The sequence below is a fragment of the Tenrec ecaudatus genome, chromosome 15 (assembly GCF_050624435.1).
Source record: "Tenrec ecaudatus isolate mTenEca1 chromosome 15, mTenEca1.hap1, whole genome shotgun sequence".
Classification (NCBI taxonomy): Eukaryota; Metazoa; Chordata; class Mammalia; order Afrosoricida; family Tenrecidae; genus Tenrec; species Tenrec ecaudatus.
In genome coordinates, this window is record NC_134544.1 from 28,706,722 (window position 1) to 28,720,323 (window position 13,602).

Below are 13,602 nucleotides of genomic sequence, written 5' to 3' on the forward strand. Positions count from 1 at the left end.
AAGGCCCCATAATTCTACTCCTGGGGACATATTCAGGAGAACTGAAAAAATCAGTTCACACAAAACTTGCACGTAAATGTTCATAGCAGCATTCGTCAAAGCCGTCAATAAGAGGAAACAACCCAAGAGTGAGTGGATGAGCCAAGTGTGGCATACCCACAAAACAAAGTATAAAAGGGATGAAATACTGAAACATTCAACAACTCAAACGAGTCGTGAAAACATGTAAATGAAATGAAAGACAGGCACAAAAGGCCATACGCTGTACGAATTTGTTTTAATGAAGTGTCCGCCTCACTGCCATCAGGTTGATTCTGACTCCCAGCGCCTCTATAGGCTAGAGTAGAATGAAGTCTTTCCAGGAGTGGAAAGCTTCATCTTTCTCCCTTGGAGCAGCTGGTGGTTTTGAACTACTGACCTTGTGGCTAGCAGCCCAACCCAAACCTTACTATACAGCCAGGGCCATGAAATGTCTAGAGTAGGCAAATCTAGAGCTCTGGTGGCATAGTGGGTTGCACGTTGAGCTAACCACAGGCTGCCAGTTCTAATCCCCCAGCTGTTCCATGAGAAAAAAGATGAGGCTGTCCCCTCCTATAAAGTGTCCGAAACCCAAAAGCCCAGTTCTACTGTATCCTGTCGGGTGACTAGGCGTCTACACCAACTCAATAGCAGTGGACTACCATAGAGACCAAAAGCAGATTAATGGTTACCAGGTCGGCAAGTGGACGAGGGTAACTGGTAGTGAGTACAGTTTCTTTCTCAGGGTGAGGAAAATTGATTGTGGCGAGGTTTGCTCATATAAGGGGGCTTCAGAAAGTTTGTGGGAAGGAAAATTCAATGAAAATACAATGGAATTTTTCCATGAACAGTTTGGTGGCTCTTCTTCCCTGTGAATATATTTTAAAACATTGAGCTGTGTACTTTCAGTGGACAGATTGTGTAATATGTGAATTATATATCGATCATATAGAGCTATTTTAAAAATTAACTTACACCAAACAAGCCAAGAGGTCATAGTGATGGAGAGAGAGATAAAAAGGAGTGACCGAGAAGGAGGGCGAGACCGACTTACTGACCGGCTGCTCCGGCCCCAACTCGTGACTCTAAGACTCAGAGGAAAGAGTTCGGATTTTCCAGCATGGACTACATTTCCAGGGAATCAAATAGCTCTACTGGATGAGAAAGAATTCTAATAGAGAGGATAATTCCAAATATCAGTCAGAAGGACTGATCGAATCTCATACCCAGTGAAATAAGTAGTGACTTGGGCAAAGATCAGTATATGGATGCTAAACCACTGATGAGAACCTTGCAGTGGCAGGTCCAGTTGACATACATTATCTGAGCCCAGTGATCAATGTTAACAGCACCAGAAGTGGGGCAAATGGACAACAGCTACTTTAAGACACAATGCTCTATGAAAACATATGAAAGCATTTTTTGCCATAGCAATGTACAAATGAGCTTCCAAAAGTTTGTGGGAAAATTCCACTAACTTTTAATTCCACTTTTCCACGAACTGTCTGAAGCCCCTTACATGTTGATCTTGCATGGAATCATTCTAATGTTTGTTTTGCTAGACGCTATCAAGACAGCGCTGACTCACAGCCGCCCAATGTCAACAGGTCAAAGTGTGGCACCGCCTGCACAGCTGTTACACTTGAGCCCTTGGCTGCAGCCACTGTGTCAGTTCATGCTGACGGTCTTCCTCTTTTGTGCAGCCCGCTTGACCAAAGGTGATGTCTTTCTGCAGGGACTGGTCCCTCCTGATCCCACGTCCAAAGCATGTGAGATGAAGGCTCACCATCCTCGCCTCCACGGAGCACTCTGGCTGGCCTCCCCGAGACAGACTTGTCTGTTGGAGCGGCCGTGGTACGTTCAGTGCTCTTTCCCAACGCTGGGACGCTAATGCATCCACTCTGCTCCAGGCTTCCTCGTTTACTGCCCACTCTTCACACACCTGATGGTGCGGGGAGGGGGGACTTGACCTCACCCAATAATTCCAGCTAATGCATTTGGGATGGACTGATTTGGGGAAAGATCCTGAGCAGATGTTAAAACCACCAGGCCAGGGCATGGGGAACTGGGACCGGCAAAGCACTGTGCACAGGTGACTTACTATTTGCCAGGAAATAAGGTTTCCTTTGCAAGGGACAGCTCTGAAATCACCAGGTGATCTCCCTAATTAAACACATCGTTATGTGGCTCCCAGTGAGCTATCATGTGAAAAGACAATAGTGCCTGTGAACCGGTCAGGCCGACAATCTTTGCCCTGCATCTAATTAAAGGCTTCAGATGGAATTTCCAATGGAGAGGGCAAGGGATAGAAGTCACCAGTCACGAGAAGCCACGGGGCGGGGTGGGGGGTGGCACGTGGTGATGGGGGGAGATGACAGACAAATCCAGATGGCGGGGCAGTCTACAGGTGGCCTTATCATTTCAAAGGGCCAGGTCGAGGACCGTGATCTTGGTTTGAAAGAGACTTAAGAGGCAGCACCATTGGCAATGCACGATCTCTGGTTAGACAAAAAGGTAAGAGACACTTCAAGGATGACTTGTGAAGTTTGATACAGCCCAGGCACTGAGCTACTATAGAATTGGTGTCCGTCCGGTTAGGTGCCGTAATAAGATTGCACCTGTGTGGGAAAGTGTCTCTATCTGGTTTGGGAAATGCGTGAATTGCTGCATTTAGGGGTGAAGTTTCTTGATGTAATTTACTTAGAAATATTCTAGCAAGGAACAACATATTGATATGAAGCAGACCGGGCAAAATGTTAACTATTGTCTGTCAAGAAGTTGGCACATGGATGTTCCTAGTTTGGTTTGGAGTTTGGTAGTCCACTGCTATTGAGTTGGTGTAGACGCCTAGTCTACAGGAGAGAGAACAGTGGATCTTGGGCAGTGGATCTTGATTCCAGGAGCCACCTTCAGAAAGTCTAAACCCTGCACACGGAATCCTGCTTCTTTAACAAGTCACTAACGCAATAAATGTTCATAAAAAAGACAATCTAAAAACAATATGGGAAATGTGAACGCAGAGTATTAGATACTAGGAATTGATGGTTCGTTTTCAGAGGGTTGGAAAACATGGTGTGGTGGCAGTCGCTGATTCTTCTAACTTCACAAAGGGGAAGGGGAATCAAGATCCACTGCCCAAGGCCTGAGGCAGCGGTCAGACACACTTCTTCTTTCCAACATGTTCACCAGTTCTGCTATCAGCCATCTCTCCCAAGCGCTATTTCTCGGCTGGGCTCAAGCATGCATTGCAATGGCCACGGAGAACTGACAAACCGTACTCACCGCTACAGAGCATCAGGAACGTAATAGGGTGTAATTCAGGTACGGTTATCCAGTGAGGGCAGCTCAATGGCTGTGCCCACAGGCCTCTTGGCCTCGCAGTATTTGACCCTGGGCCTTGGTCTGCAAGTGTTACAGAGCTCTCTACGTCTAGTGGATACGTGCCCTGTTGCACCCCCATGGCACCAGTAGTGGCCAGAGAGCAAGCTGCCAGCAAGCCTAGCTTTGCAAAGCCCTCAATGCACCCACTCCACCAGCAAGCCTGCCGAGGATGCTCATCTCTCACTCCACGAGCTGGAAAGGCTTCGTATCATCTCTGCCACGCTTCTGGTTCTGCTGAGGCCACTCCTCTGCCTCCCTTGAGATGACATCTTGCTGTCTTACAGCTCGCTCTCTCAGCAAAGGGACCCAGCGTCCAAAGGGCACATTCCACTCCCAGCTCTTCAGTCTTGGTAGCAGTGAGCACCTACTCGCTGGCCGTGACGCAGTCTGTGCTAAGCCTCGTTGGATAACAAAGCTGATCAATCGACTCGTTAAGCTTCCACACTCTACACAGGGATGGTCTTACCCTCACAAACTGGTCAATGTTCATCTATTTCGGGACCATAAATTCAAGAACCAAAAGTACTGATGGAAAAAATCCAAGCCGCACTGAAGGCACTGGTATGAAACAAGGCTCCAGGAATCGATGGAGTAAGAATTGAGATGTTTCAACAAGTGGGTGCAACATTGGAAACACTCACTTATCTGTCCCCAAAAGGTTAGAAATAGATCAAGAAGATGTTGCACGATTTAAAATCAAGAGAGTTGTGTGTCCTCATACTTATGCAATCTGCATATTGAGTAAATTGTCTGAGAAAGTGGACTATGTGAAAAAGAATACAGCATCAGGATTGAAAGAAAACTCGTTAACAACCTGCAGTCTGGAAATGACACACCTTACTTGCCGGAAGCAAAGCACACTTGAAGATCAAAGACTTGGGTATGGAGTACACTTCAACAAGAGAAAACAAAAATCCTCACAACAGGCCATTGGGCAACATCGGGATAAACAGAACAGGTTGAAGTGGTCAAAGCTTTCATTTTGCTTGAATCCACAATAAACACCTCCGGGGCAGCAGTCAAGAAATCAAATAGCACATTATCCTGGGAAGACCTACTAAAACAAACCAAAAACCCTCAAAATTCACTGCCATTGAGCCGATTCCGACTCACAGCGACCTTATAGGATATGGTATCATTGACCTCGTGGGTTTCCGAGGCTGTAACTCTTTATGGGAGCAGAAACGGGTGGTTCTGAATTGCTGACCTTGTGGTTAGCAGCCCAACGCATAACCCCCTTGCCCACCAAAATGTCTTAAAATACAAAGATGCTACTTTGGGCACTAAGGTGCATGTGACATAAGTCGTGGTATTTTTAATTGCCTCGTATCCATGGGAATGCTGGAGAATGAAAAAGGAAAACCAAAGAATTGGTGCCTTTGAATTATGGTGTTGCAAGGAATCCTGAATGGACCACAGACTACGGGAAGAACTAGCAAATCTGCCTTGGGAGAAGTGGGCCGGCATGTTCCTGGGACGCCATGACGGCGAGAGTCATTTCACCTACTTTGAACGTGTTAGCAGGAGGGGCCAGTCCTCGGAGAAGGTTCTGCTTGGTAAAGCGGAGGGTCAGCAAAAAGAGGAAGTCCCTGGACAAGACGGGCTGACACCGCGCTGCGACAGTGGGCTCAAGCATCGCAACAGCCAGCGTGAGGCAGGCAGGCGCACACGGCGTGTCCGTGGGTTGTGCACACTGTTCCTACGACTCAGAACCTGTCCCATGGCACCGACCAATCCCAACAACCGCGCCCGGTCCCCTTGGTGGACCACAAGCACCACATTTGCATAGCCCCACCCCATCTTTGCTCATGGATGCACCAGTCAAGAAATCCAACGGTCCCTGAATTGGACAAATCTGCCGCACCAGACCCCTTCAATGTGCTAAAGAATGAAGATGTCACTTTCAAGGCTCACGTACACCTGACTCGAGCTCTGGTCATCTCTGTGACCTTCTCTGCAGGTGACACTGGGCCGTGAGTGAGGAAGACGGGGCGAAGCGGTGCCTGTGAATGATGGTGCTGAGCACGGACACTGAGAGGATCGCGGATTGTCAAAACTAAGCACGTCTGTCCTGGAGGCAGGACGGCCTGAAAGCTCCTCGGAGGCAAGGGTCCCAAGACTTCATCGCACCTATTTTGGACACATTATCCGGAGAACAGCCCCTGGAAAAGGGCAACATTCTTAGTAAACTAAGGGTGAGCCAAAAAAGAAGACCCTCAGCCAGACACAGCGGCTGCAAACACAGCAGTAACGGAGAGGGTGGCCCGAGCTGGACGGTGCTTCGTTCTGTTGTGCAGTGGGGGGCCGAGTCAGAATGACTGGATGGCACCTAAGGACAAGAACAACTCCATCTTCCAGGGGGACTTACAAGGATAGAACACTGCGCCATCCTCACAGTAGGCGTTATGGTAGAATGTTATGTTGGCTGTGCTAGAGAGGTCAAATTAAAGTGACCCAGTGCACGGAGAGGGTGACCATGGGGAGGTGTTGATGTAAGAAAAGGCTGGGTTTTCGGATGTACTTTGAAGTGTGTGTGTGAGAAACAATGTGATCACACGCAATATGCTTTAAGAGAGTGTTCATTGGAATTCATCATGTTAAAACACTGTTTTGCATTTCTAGCAGTGCTCAAGAATCTATGTGTTAGGCCTTATAGGTCCCAATGTGCACTGTTCCAATGTCATCTGCTCTCTAAAAGGATCCAAGCACACAAGCACATGTGTGTTTGCTCACTGAAGTGCAGGGAGGCAACCCTGTTAGAAACACCCTTGGAAGCTTCTTTAAATTCTGTTTGCTTAGTTTTTTTCCCCCTCTCTAAACCATTTTTTTTCATTGTAATGAAGTACATACAACAAAGCATTTGTCATTTCTACCATTTTTATGAGTACAATTCAGTGATACTAATTACATTTGCCATATGGTGTGACCATCACCATTATCTGTGTCCAAATGGTTTTATCACCCTTAACAGAAACTCAGTGCTCCTTAAACAGTAATTCCCCATCCCCGCCCCTCCCACCATCTCTGGTAAGCACTGAGAAACTCTATTCTCTATGTACGCATTTATCTAAGCTGGGGTTTCATAAAAGTGGGATCACAGACTACTGGTCCTTTATTTCATGCAAGATAATATTTTCAGGGTCCACCCATGTCTTAGGATGTATCAGAACCATCCGATTTGGGTCTCACCAAAAGTTGGTCCCCTAAGGGAAGCTAAGGCAGCACAAGGCTTCCCTTTCAAAGATGTGTAGCTCACCCGGGTCACAAAGCCCCCATCTGATACACAAAGCTCTGTGGAGTCCACATAAGCTCCCTGGCTGACTCTCACAGCGACCTCAAGAGAGTCATATGGTCAACCCAGCTGCGGGATCCCCCACAGATTTTAAATGATGGTTCTGTCTGGCCTTCAACCTTTTTGTTTGTTAATATTTACATCTTTAAAATACAAAACGTAGATCATCTTACACATTAGAGAACATCACATCAGTTGGAGAGGAAGTGGAGCCAGGTTGAAATTATGACTCTATTCAAAATTCACAAATGTCATGAATTCTTTCCAATGGCTTCTTGTTCACAGGACCCCAATGGTCAGCACTCAACACAAAAGTTTCTTGGAGGGAATGGGGTCGCAAGTCTCCCTCTGTGACAAATGTCCTGTTGACTCCATTGGGTCAATGAGATACTCTTGACCTTAGTCCCTTCTGAAAACGGAAAGAGCTGCGTGTTCTCCGACTCGGAAGAAAGAACGTATGTGAGAATGTTCTTATAACTACAGCGGGCTGATCGTTATTTTCAAAATGGACTTTCCAAGGAGATGTTGTTTCCCCTAGTCGAAACCTCCGATGTTCCAACACCCCCTCTCGAATTGTTCTTAAACCACGCTGGCATCTAGTCTGAATACAGGACTCTAAGAGTAGATCATGTTTTCAATTAGAGACTGGAAAGTGTTTTCCCCCTAACTTAAAAAAAGTTAAATTTTAATATTAATAAAATCCAACTGATTTGGAACATGGAGTCCTAGAGATTTGAAGCATCTTACAGTTCCATGATCACTTCATTCCAATACAGTAAATCATTAGGCTTTAAGTATAGTAAATGAGCTTCAAACTGACAGTATCTATTGTAAATATTGTCAACGGTAGCCCTGGCCTGTGTGCTGTTAAGGCAGATTTTCTCATGGGACATAGGTATATCCTGACGGCATAGTGGTTACAGTAGGGCTGGGATCCATAAAGGTCAGCAATTCAAAACCACGAGCGGCTCCACTGGACAAAGACGGGGCTTTCTACTTCTGTAGGAAGTGACAATTTGGGAAACTGACAGGGGCAGTTTACCCTGTCCTGTGGGGTTGCTATGAGCCGACCCTGATCCGATAGCAGTGAGTTCTGTTTGGGGGTTTCCCTTGGCACAGAGAGCAAGGTTCAGGGGCTTGCACTGCAAAGCCTTCCCATGAGTCTTCTGGGGCTGGAAGCACACCACCAGCCTTTGCCTGGCACGGTCAGTACTTAGTGGCTCGTGAGAAATGTACTCTCTTACCATGGTAGGTTAGAAGCTGCTAAGACAAACACGAGATCGTCCGAGCGAGCCAGCCCGTCCATCTGCACCAGCAGCTCTGTTTTCATCCGAAGGCTCCCTTCATGCTCTCCCCTGCAGACAGACAAGGAGCTATCAGGACCCCAAGTGGCAGAGCCTCTGCTATGGCCCACCCTGGACCTCGCAACCATGACGGCTGGGCTGTTTCCTTCCGACGGCTCCTGCCCCTCCCCTCTGCCTCTTTCTGAGGAGCCACAAGTACAGGAGTACAGCAATCAGGTCATACGTTCACATGGAAAATATCAGCCAGGGAGTGACTGAGATAATGTTGGCCTTTCAAAGAAGGCTGGCAGGAAGTAGACAGTGACTGTGGGATAAGCAGAGCCTCTGGGCGACGTACCACAGCTGGGCTTAGTCTACCTGCAGCATTGTTTACCTCTTAAAATAATGGCATGCTGGGTGCAGTATAGCACCCAAACACACAACATTCCTCTAGCTCTTGAAAGCTTCCTCCTTCCTCCCCCACTACCATGGCCCCAGTTCTACCTTACAAACCTGGCTAGACCAGAGTCTGAACACTGGTACAGATAAGAGCTCTTGACACACAAAATCCAGGGCAGATAAACCCCTCAGGACCAATAATGAGAGTAGCAATACCATGAGGTTAGAGTGAAGGTGGGGGCTGAGGGGGAAGAAATGGGGAAGCGATCACAATGATTGGCATACCCCACACCCACCCTGAAGCAAACAACAGAAACGTGGGTATAGGGAGACAGTGGGTGATGTAAGATATGAAAAAATAACAATTTATCATTTATCAATGGGTCACGAGGGTGGGAGGGTGGGGAGGGAAGGGAAAAAGAGGAGCTGATACCAAGGGCTCAAGGAGAAAGTGTTTTGAAAATGATGACGTACATATGTACAAGTGTGCTTGACACAATGGATGTATGGATTGTGGTAAGAGCTGTAAGAGCCCCCTGTAAAGTGACTGATAAATAACTAATAACATCACTGAGAACAACCCCTTTCCTGAGAGAACGCACTGGCACCCGCTCTGCATTTAGCTCAACGCCTGGCTCTCAACTGCTCAAGAAGACAAGAGCCGCCCCCTGGAAGGGCCCCTAAGAGGCGGCGAGATCCCGGCAGGGAACTCCACTTGCCTCTCACAAGTGGCCTGGAGTCAGTTTTCTGTGTAAAGTCATACTCCAGTCCCTGGGCCACCACTGCCTACGACTGGCATGGAGTTTCTGGAAGAACACAAACCCCTCTCCAAAAAGAACCAAACTCCCTCCCTACCAAAGTCAACCCTGACCCATAACGATGCGGCAAAGATCTTCTGCAAAGATTTAACCAGTAAAACCCTCATTGGTGTCGATGGGATCGGGTATCAGGCATCTAAGACACAGAATAAAAGCATACTCCAGGTGAATGGTGGGGAGCATGGAGTGGAGACCCAATGCCCATCTGTAGACAAATGGACATCTCCTCACAGAGGGGTCACCAGGAAGAGATGAGCCAGTCAGGGTGCACTATACCACCGACGAAACATGCAACTTTCCTCTAGCTCTTTGATGCTTCCTTCACCCCACGATCATGAACTCAATTCTACCTTACAAATCGAATTAGACCAGAGCATGCACACTGCTACAGATAAGAGCCCACAACACAGGGGATCCAGGATAGATACACCCCTCAGGGCCAAGAAAGAGAGTAGCGATACCAGGAGGATTAGGAGAAAGGGGAAATCAATCACAAGGATCAATATAGAACCTCCTCCCAGGGGGACGAATACGGAAAAGTGGATAAGGGGCAACAGAGGATGATGTAAGATATGGAAAAATAATCTATAACTTATCAAGGGTTCGTGAGAGAGGGAGGGCGGGTGGGGGATGGGGGATGAAGAAATAGGGAGCTGATATCGGGCTCAAGTAGGAAGAGAATGCTTTGAAAATGATGATGGGGGCATATGTGCAAATGTGCTTGGTACACTGGAGGAATGTATGGATTGTGATAAGAGATGTAAGATCCCCCAATGAAAGTGTTTAATGAATAAAAAAATAAAACCCTCATTGCCATGAACTCGATTCTGACTCACAGAGACCCTACAGGACAAGGTTGAACTGCCCCGTGCGTTTCTGAGATGTTAGCTTCCTTTCCTCCTGTGGCACGGCTGCTGGGTTTGGACAGCTACACTGCGTGCCTTCTGTACAAATGGATAGCCCGGTGAGCCCGCTGAGGCAGGTCTCCTCTGTTCTATAAGGTCATTAAGCGTTGGAATCAACTTGCCGGCAATGAGGGTTTTGTTTGATTTTTATGCCTCTTCCTAAAGGAGCCCCGTGACCCAGTGGTTAAGAGCTCATTTGCTAACCCAAAGCTTGGCAGTTCACGCCCACCAACCACCCACGGGGAAAAGCCCTGGCCATCTGCTCCCAGGAAACCCAGCCAGGGGGCAGGTCTTCTGTCTGCTGAGTCAGAACAGACTCAGGGACAAACAACAACATGCCTCGGGCTGCCTCCCCACCTTTCCTAGGACGGCAGACACACTCACTCAGAGCATATTTATTTAGTACTGGTCCCTAATCCTTCTTCTTTTAACCTAATCGGACCCAAGAAGTCTTCAGCTCACGCACCTACCCTTCTCCTCCGACCCTGGGAAGCGCTTTAGAGTTGAAGTTCTGGACAGGGAAACTAACACTCAGGTCAAGCCATGGGGCTGAAGACCAGGAGAGGGAGCATTTCCTAATGGACCCAATCCAGGCTCGGAGAAGCCACGGGCTCGAGGGACACAGGGTGAATGTGGGAGCGAGTGCACAGGTGACTGCCCAGGGGCAGGCAAGGGGTGCCAGCTGGGTGCCCCAGAAGACCTGTCCCATTTCAACCAGCTGTGTGAATCCCATCACAGCGCACCTTCACCTTCACGGTGGCTTTTCCCTTCGGGAAACATGATTCTCAGTGAGGACCAGTCCATAAATTACAACCCAGTTATACTCCCATGGAGTCAATCATTTCCTTTTATTACTGTTAGCGCTGCCTTGGTGATCACCCATTAGCGGCCAGCCATAGAGCTGCAGCTGGGGTGAGATTGCCCAGCGAGTGGTTGTCCGGCTAGCACCCAGCTTAGTAAACAGCTTCCTGGGAAAATGTCCCTGGTCCAGGGAAAGCAGCACTTCCGGAAAGAGAGACCAGCCAACAACCACGCCTGGCGCTTTGGAAGCACAAACGAAGGCTCATTCCCTCCAGTCTGAGAGAAGTGCTCTTTTCCTGCAGGGGACATGAGCTGACACTTAATCTTTAGAGATAATCTACGTGGCATGTTTAAAACGGGATATGCTGAGCCACAACCTGATGTCATTGAGCACACAGTGGCTTCCCTGGCCTCACACCCGGCAAGGAATGCCTGACAGTGAAATGCAGGCTGGGGAGGTGGCTGGTTGTCCGCGTCCACCCGGCCCCACCTTTTCACCCCAACCACCCTGCCCTCTGGCTCCAGGGGAAGCAGTGGGAGGTGGCTATTTTGAGCCATCTATGGCTGTTAGGGCAGACTGGGGTCCTGGGGCTGGGTGATCTTCGGGTTTGAAAACCACTCTGTGGGGGAAGGAGGGAGGGACCATGACATTTCCTCCGGTTATAAAAACTACTTAAATCAGCTATTCAGTTAACAGGAGCTAATTTAAAGACCTTTCCATGTGTCTGCAGAAAATTTGTGGGCTTATTAATAGGCTCATTCTGCTGGTAAATGTCGATGGGCTTCCGACCATCAAACACACTTATATGAGGGGAGAAATGACCAAAAAACAAACAAACAAAAAAAACCACTGTCTATTACCCAGAAGCCATGCCTCTCTGACTCATCACGGACTCCAGCTCATCCAGGAAAATGGTGGAGGGTGCATGATAGCGGGCAAGTTCAAATAACACCTGGGTAGAGAAAGAGCAAGATTATAGCCTAAAGGCTTCAGATGGTCCCAGAGATTAAACGCTTAGAATTAATGTAATGTTAAGCATTTATGTTGCCCTCGATTCCCCACCCAACCCCCGCCCCCACACAATAACTTTATAATCATTACCATTATTTCCCCTTAGCACCACCCCATGGGAGTAGATAGGACGACTGTTTCCATTCATCACTTGATAAAATTAGAGCCAGCGAGAGAGGAAGTGGTGGTTCAAGGTTACTCATCTTAAATGAGAAAGCCTGAGCTACAACCCCCTTCCCAAGCTTCCAGAGGGTTGGCGAACCCTTGAGACACCCCACCAGTGACATAGTCCCCAAGGACAGGGAAGCCTCAGAACGTGTGAGAATCGGTGGGTGGCTTTCCCTTAGCCTTTGGGGACAACAAAGGAACAATAGTAGAGAAAGGGCCAGAAGAACAGTGCCCCTTGCTGCTTGCCAAGGCACTCTGGTCTCCATGCTCCCTACCCAGTGTCCGGTGTGTAGATGAGTCTTCAGGCTAAACCCACTGAATAAGATATTTCATTTCAAAACACATTACAGACTGCACAAGAACAGAGGACGATCGGCAAAAGAACAGATATATAAAACAGAACAGATACATAAAACAGAACAGATACATAAAACAGAATAAAAAGCCCTCGAGGGAGAAGGGGTGGTGATGAGAAGAGTATAAAAACCTAAACCAGTTTTGCTGCTGCTGTTGTTTTTAACCCTGAAACTGATCTCCTGAGCACCATATACAACCCTTCATTGGCTGATCAGAGAAAGCAGTCGAGATTTGAAAAAGAGCAGAGGTTCTTTAATAGGCACCGGGGATTTCGCCTCCGTTTCACTTAGCAGACCGGCACAGAACAAAAAGGGAGGGGCGGGGCTCAGGAAAGGCCAGGCTGCGGCTCTCGTGAGCAGGAGCACATTAGCCCTGCCAGGCCTCTCTGTCCCCGATGGGACACTCCCCCCCCCACCCCACCCCCCCCCCGCTCACTCTCACCACTGCTGACAAGCCCTGCTCATGCGGGAGAACCTGCTTGTCACAGAATTCTGGTTCACTCGCCCAGGGTGAATGGCGCAGCCTCGTGAACTGAAAGGTCAGTGCCAACGTCGAGGAAGGTTGGTGGCAGGTTATTTGGGAAGTAGATAGCTGGGCCTCTCTCCCAGGCCCCTGGGGATGGTCTCAAACCTCCCTGGTCAGCAGTTAAATGCACTCACCATTTGCAGCACCCAAAGGCTTCTTTTAGGCACAGGAGGAACCTTTGAATTCTTAGCAGGTTCTTTTTCTGCTTTACCACACGAAAGAAAAGCCGAAGACCCAATTGGAAAACACTCATAAGGGTCAGCAGACAGACCTGGAACTATCATTTTATTTACTTATTTATGTTTTCTTTCACCCAATGTCTATCTATATAAGATGTGCAGGGCAAACAATCCCCAGAAGAAAACAATGGGACCAGCTGTCCCAGGGGGGTGGGGAGCATGGGAGAGGAGAGAGCGGGGAGGGGGAGCTGGTAGCCAACAAACTCAGGGATAAGGGAACAACGAGATCTAAAATTGATGGCGAAGCGGGTCTACAATGCCTGGTGGGGTTTGATCAAGTGCAATGTATCCGAAAGGAAATGATGAGAGTTGAGTTGAGGTGAGCATGATAGTGAGACAGAAGCAAGGTGAAAGGAAATAGAGGAAAGAAGTAGGAGGCAAAAGCTATTTATAGAGGTATAGGT

At 48.1% G+C, this 13,602-nt stretch overlaps 1 protein-coding gene across 2 annotated transcripts in view; it reads right to left on the reverse strand.

Annotated features, from left to right (window-relative positions):
• The window catches only part of KATNAL2 (katanin catalytic subunit A1 like 2), a 103,448-nt gene that overhangs the window by 19,876 nt on the left and 69,970 nt on the right, over positions 1-13,602 (reverse strand). For both annotated transcript variants that reach the window (XM_075532533.1, XM_075532532.1), the window contains exons 12-13: positions 11,759-11,850; positions 7,936-8,046 (exon numbers count right to left, since the gene is read on the reverse strand). In XM_075532533.1, the coding sequence (XP_075388648.1) occupies positions 7,936-8,046; positions 11,759-11,850 (203 nt within the window). The remainder of the gene's footprint in view (positions 1-7,935; positions 8,047-11,758; positions 11,851-13,602) is intronic.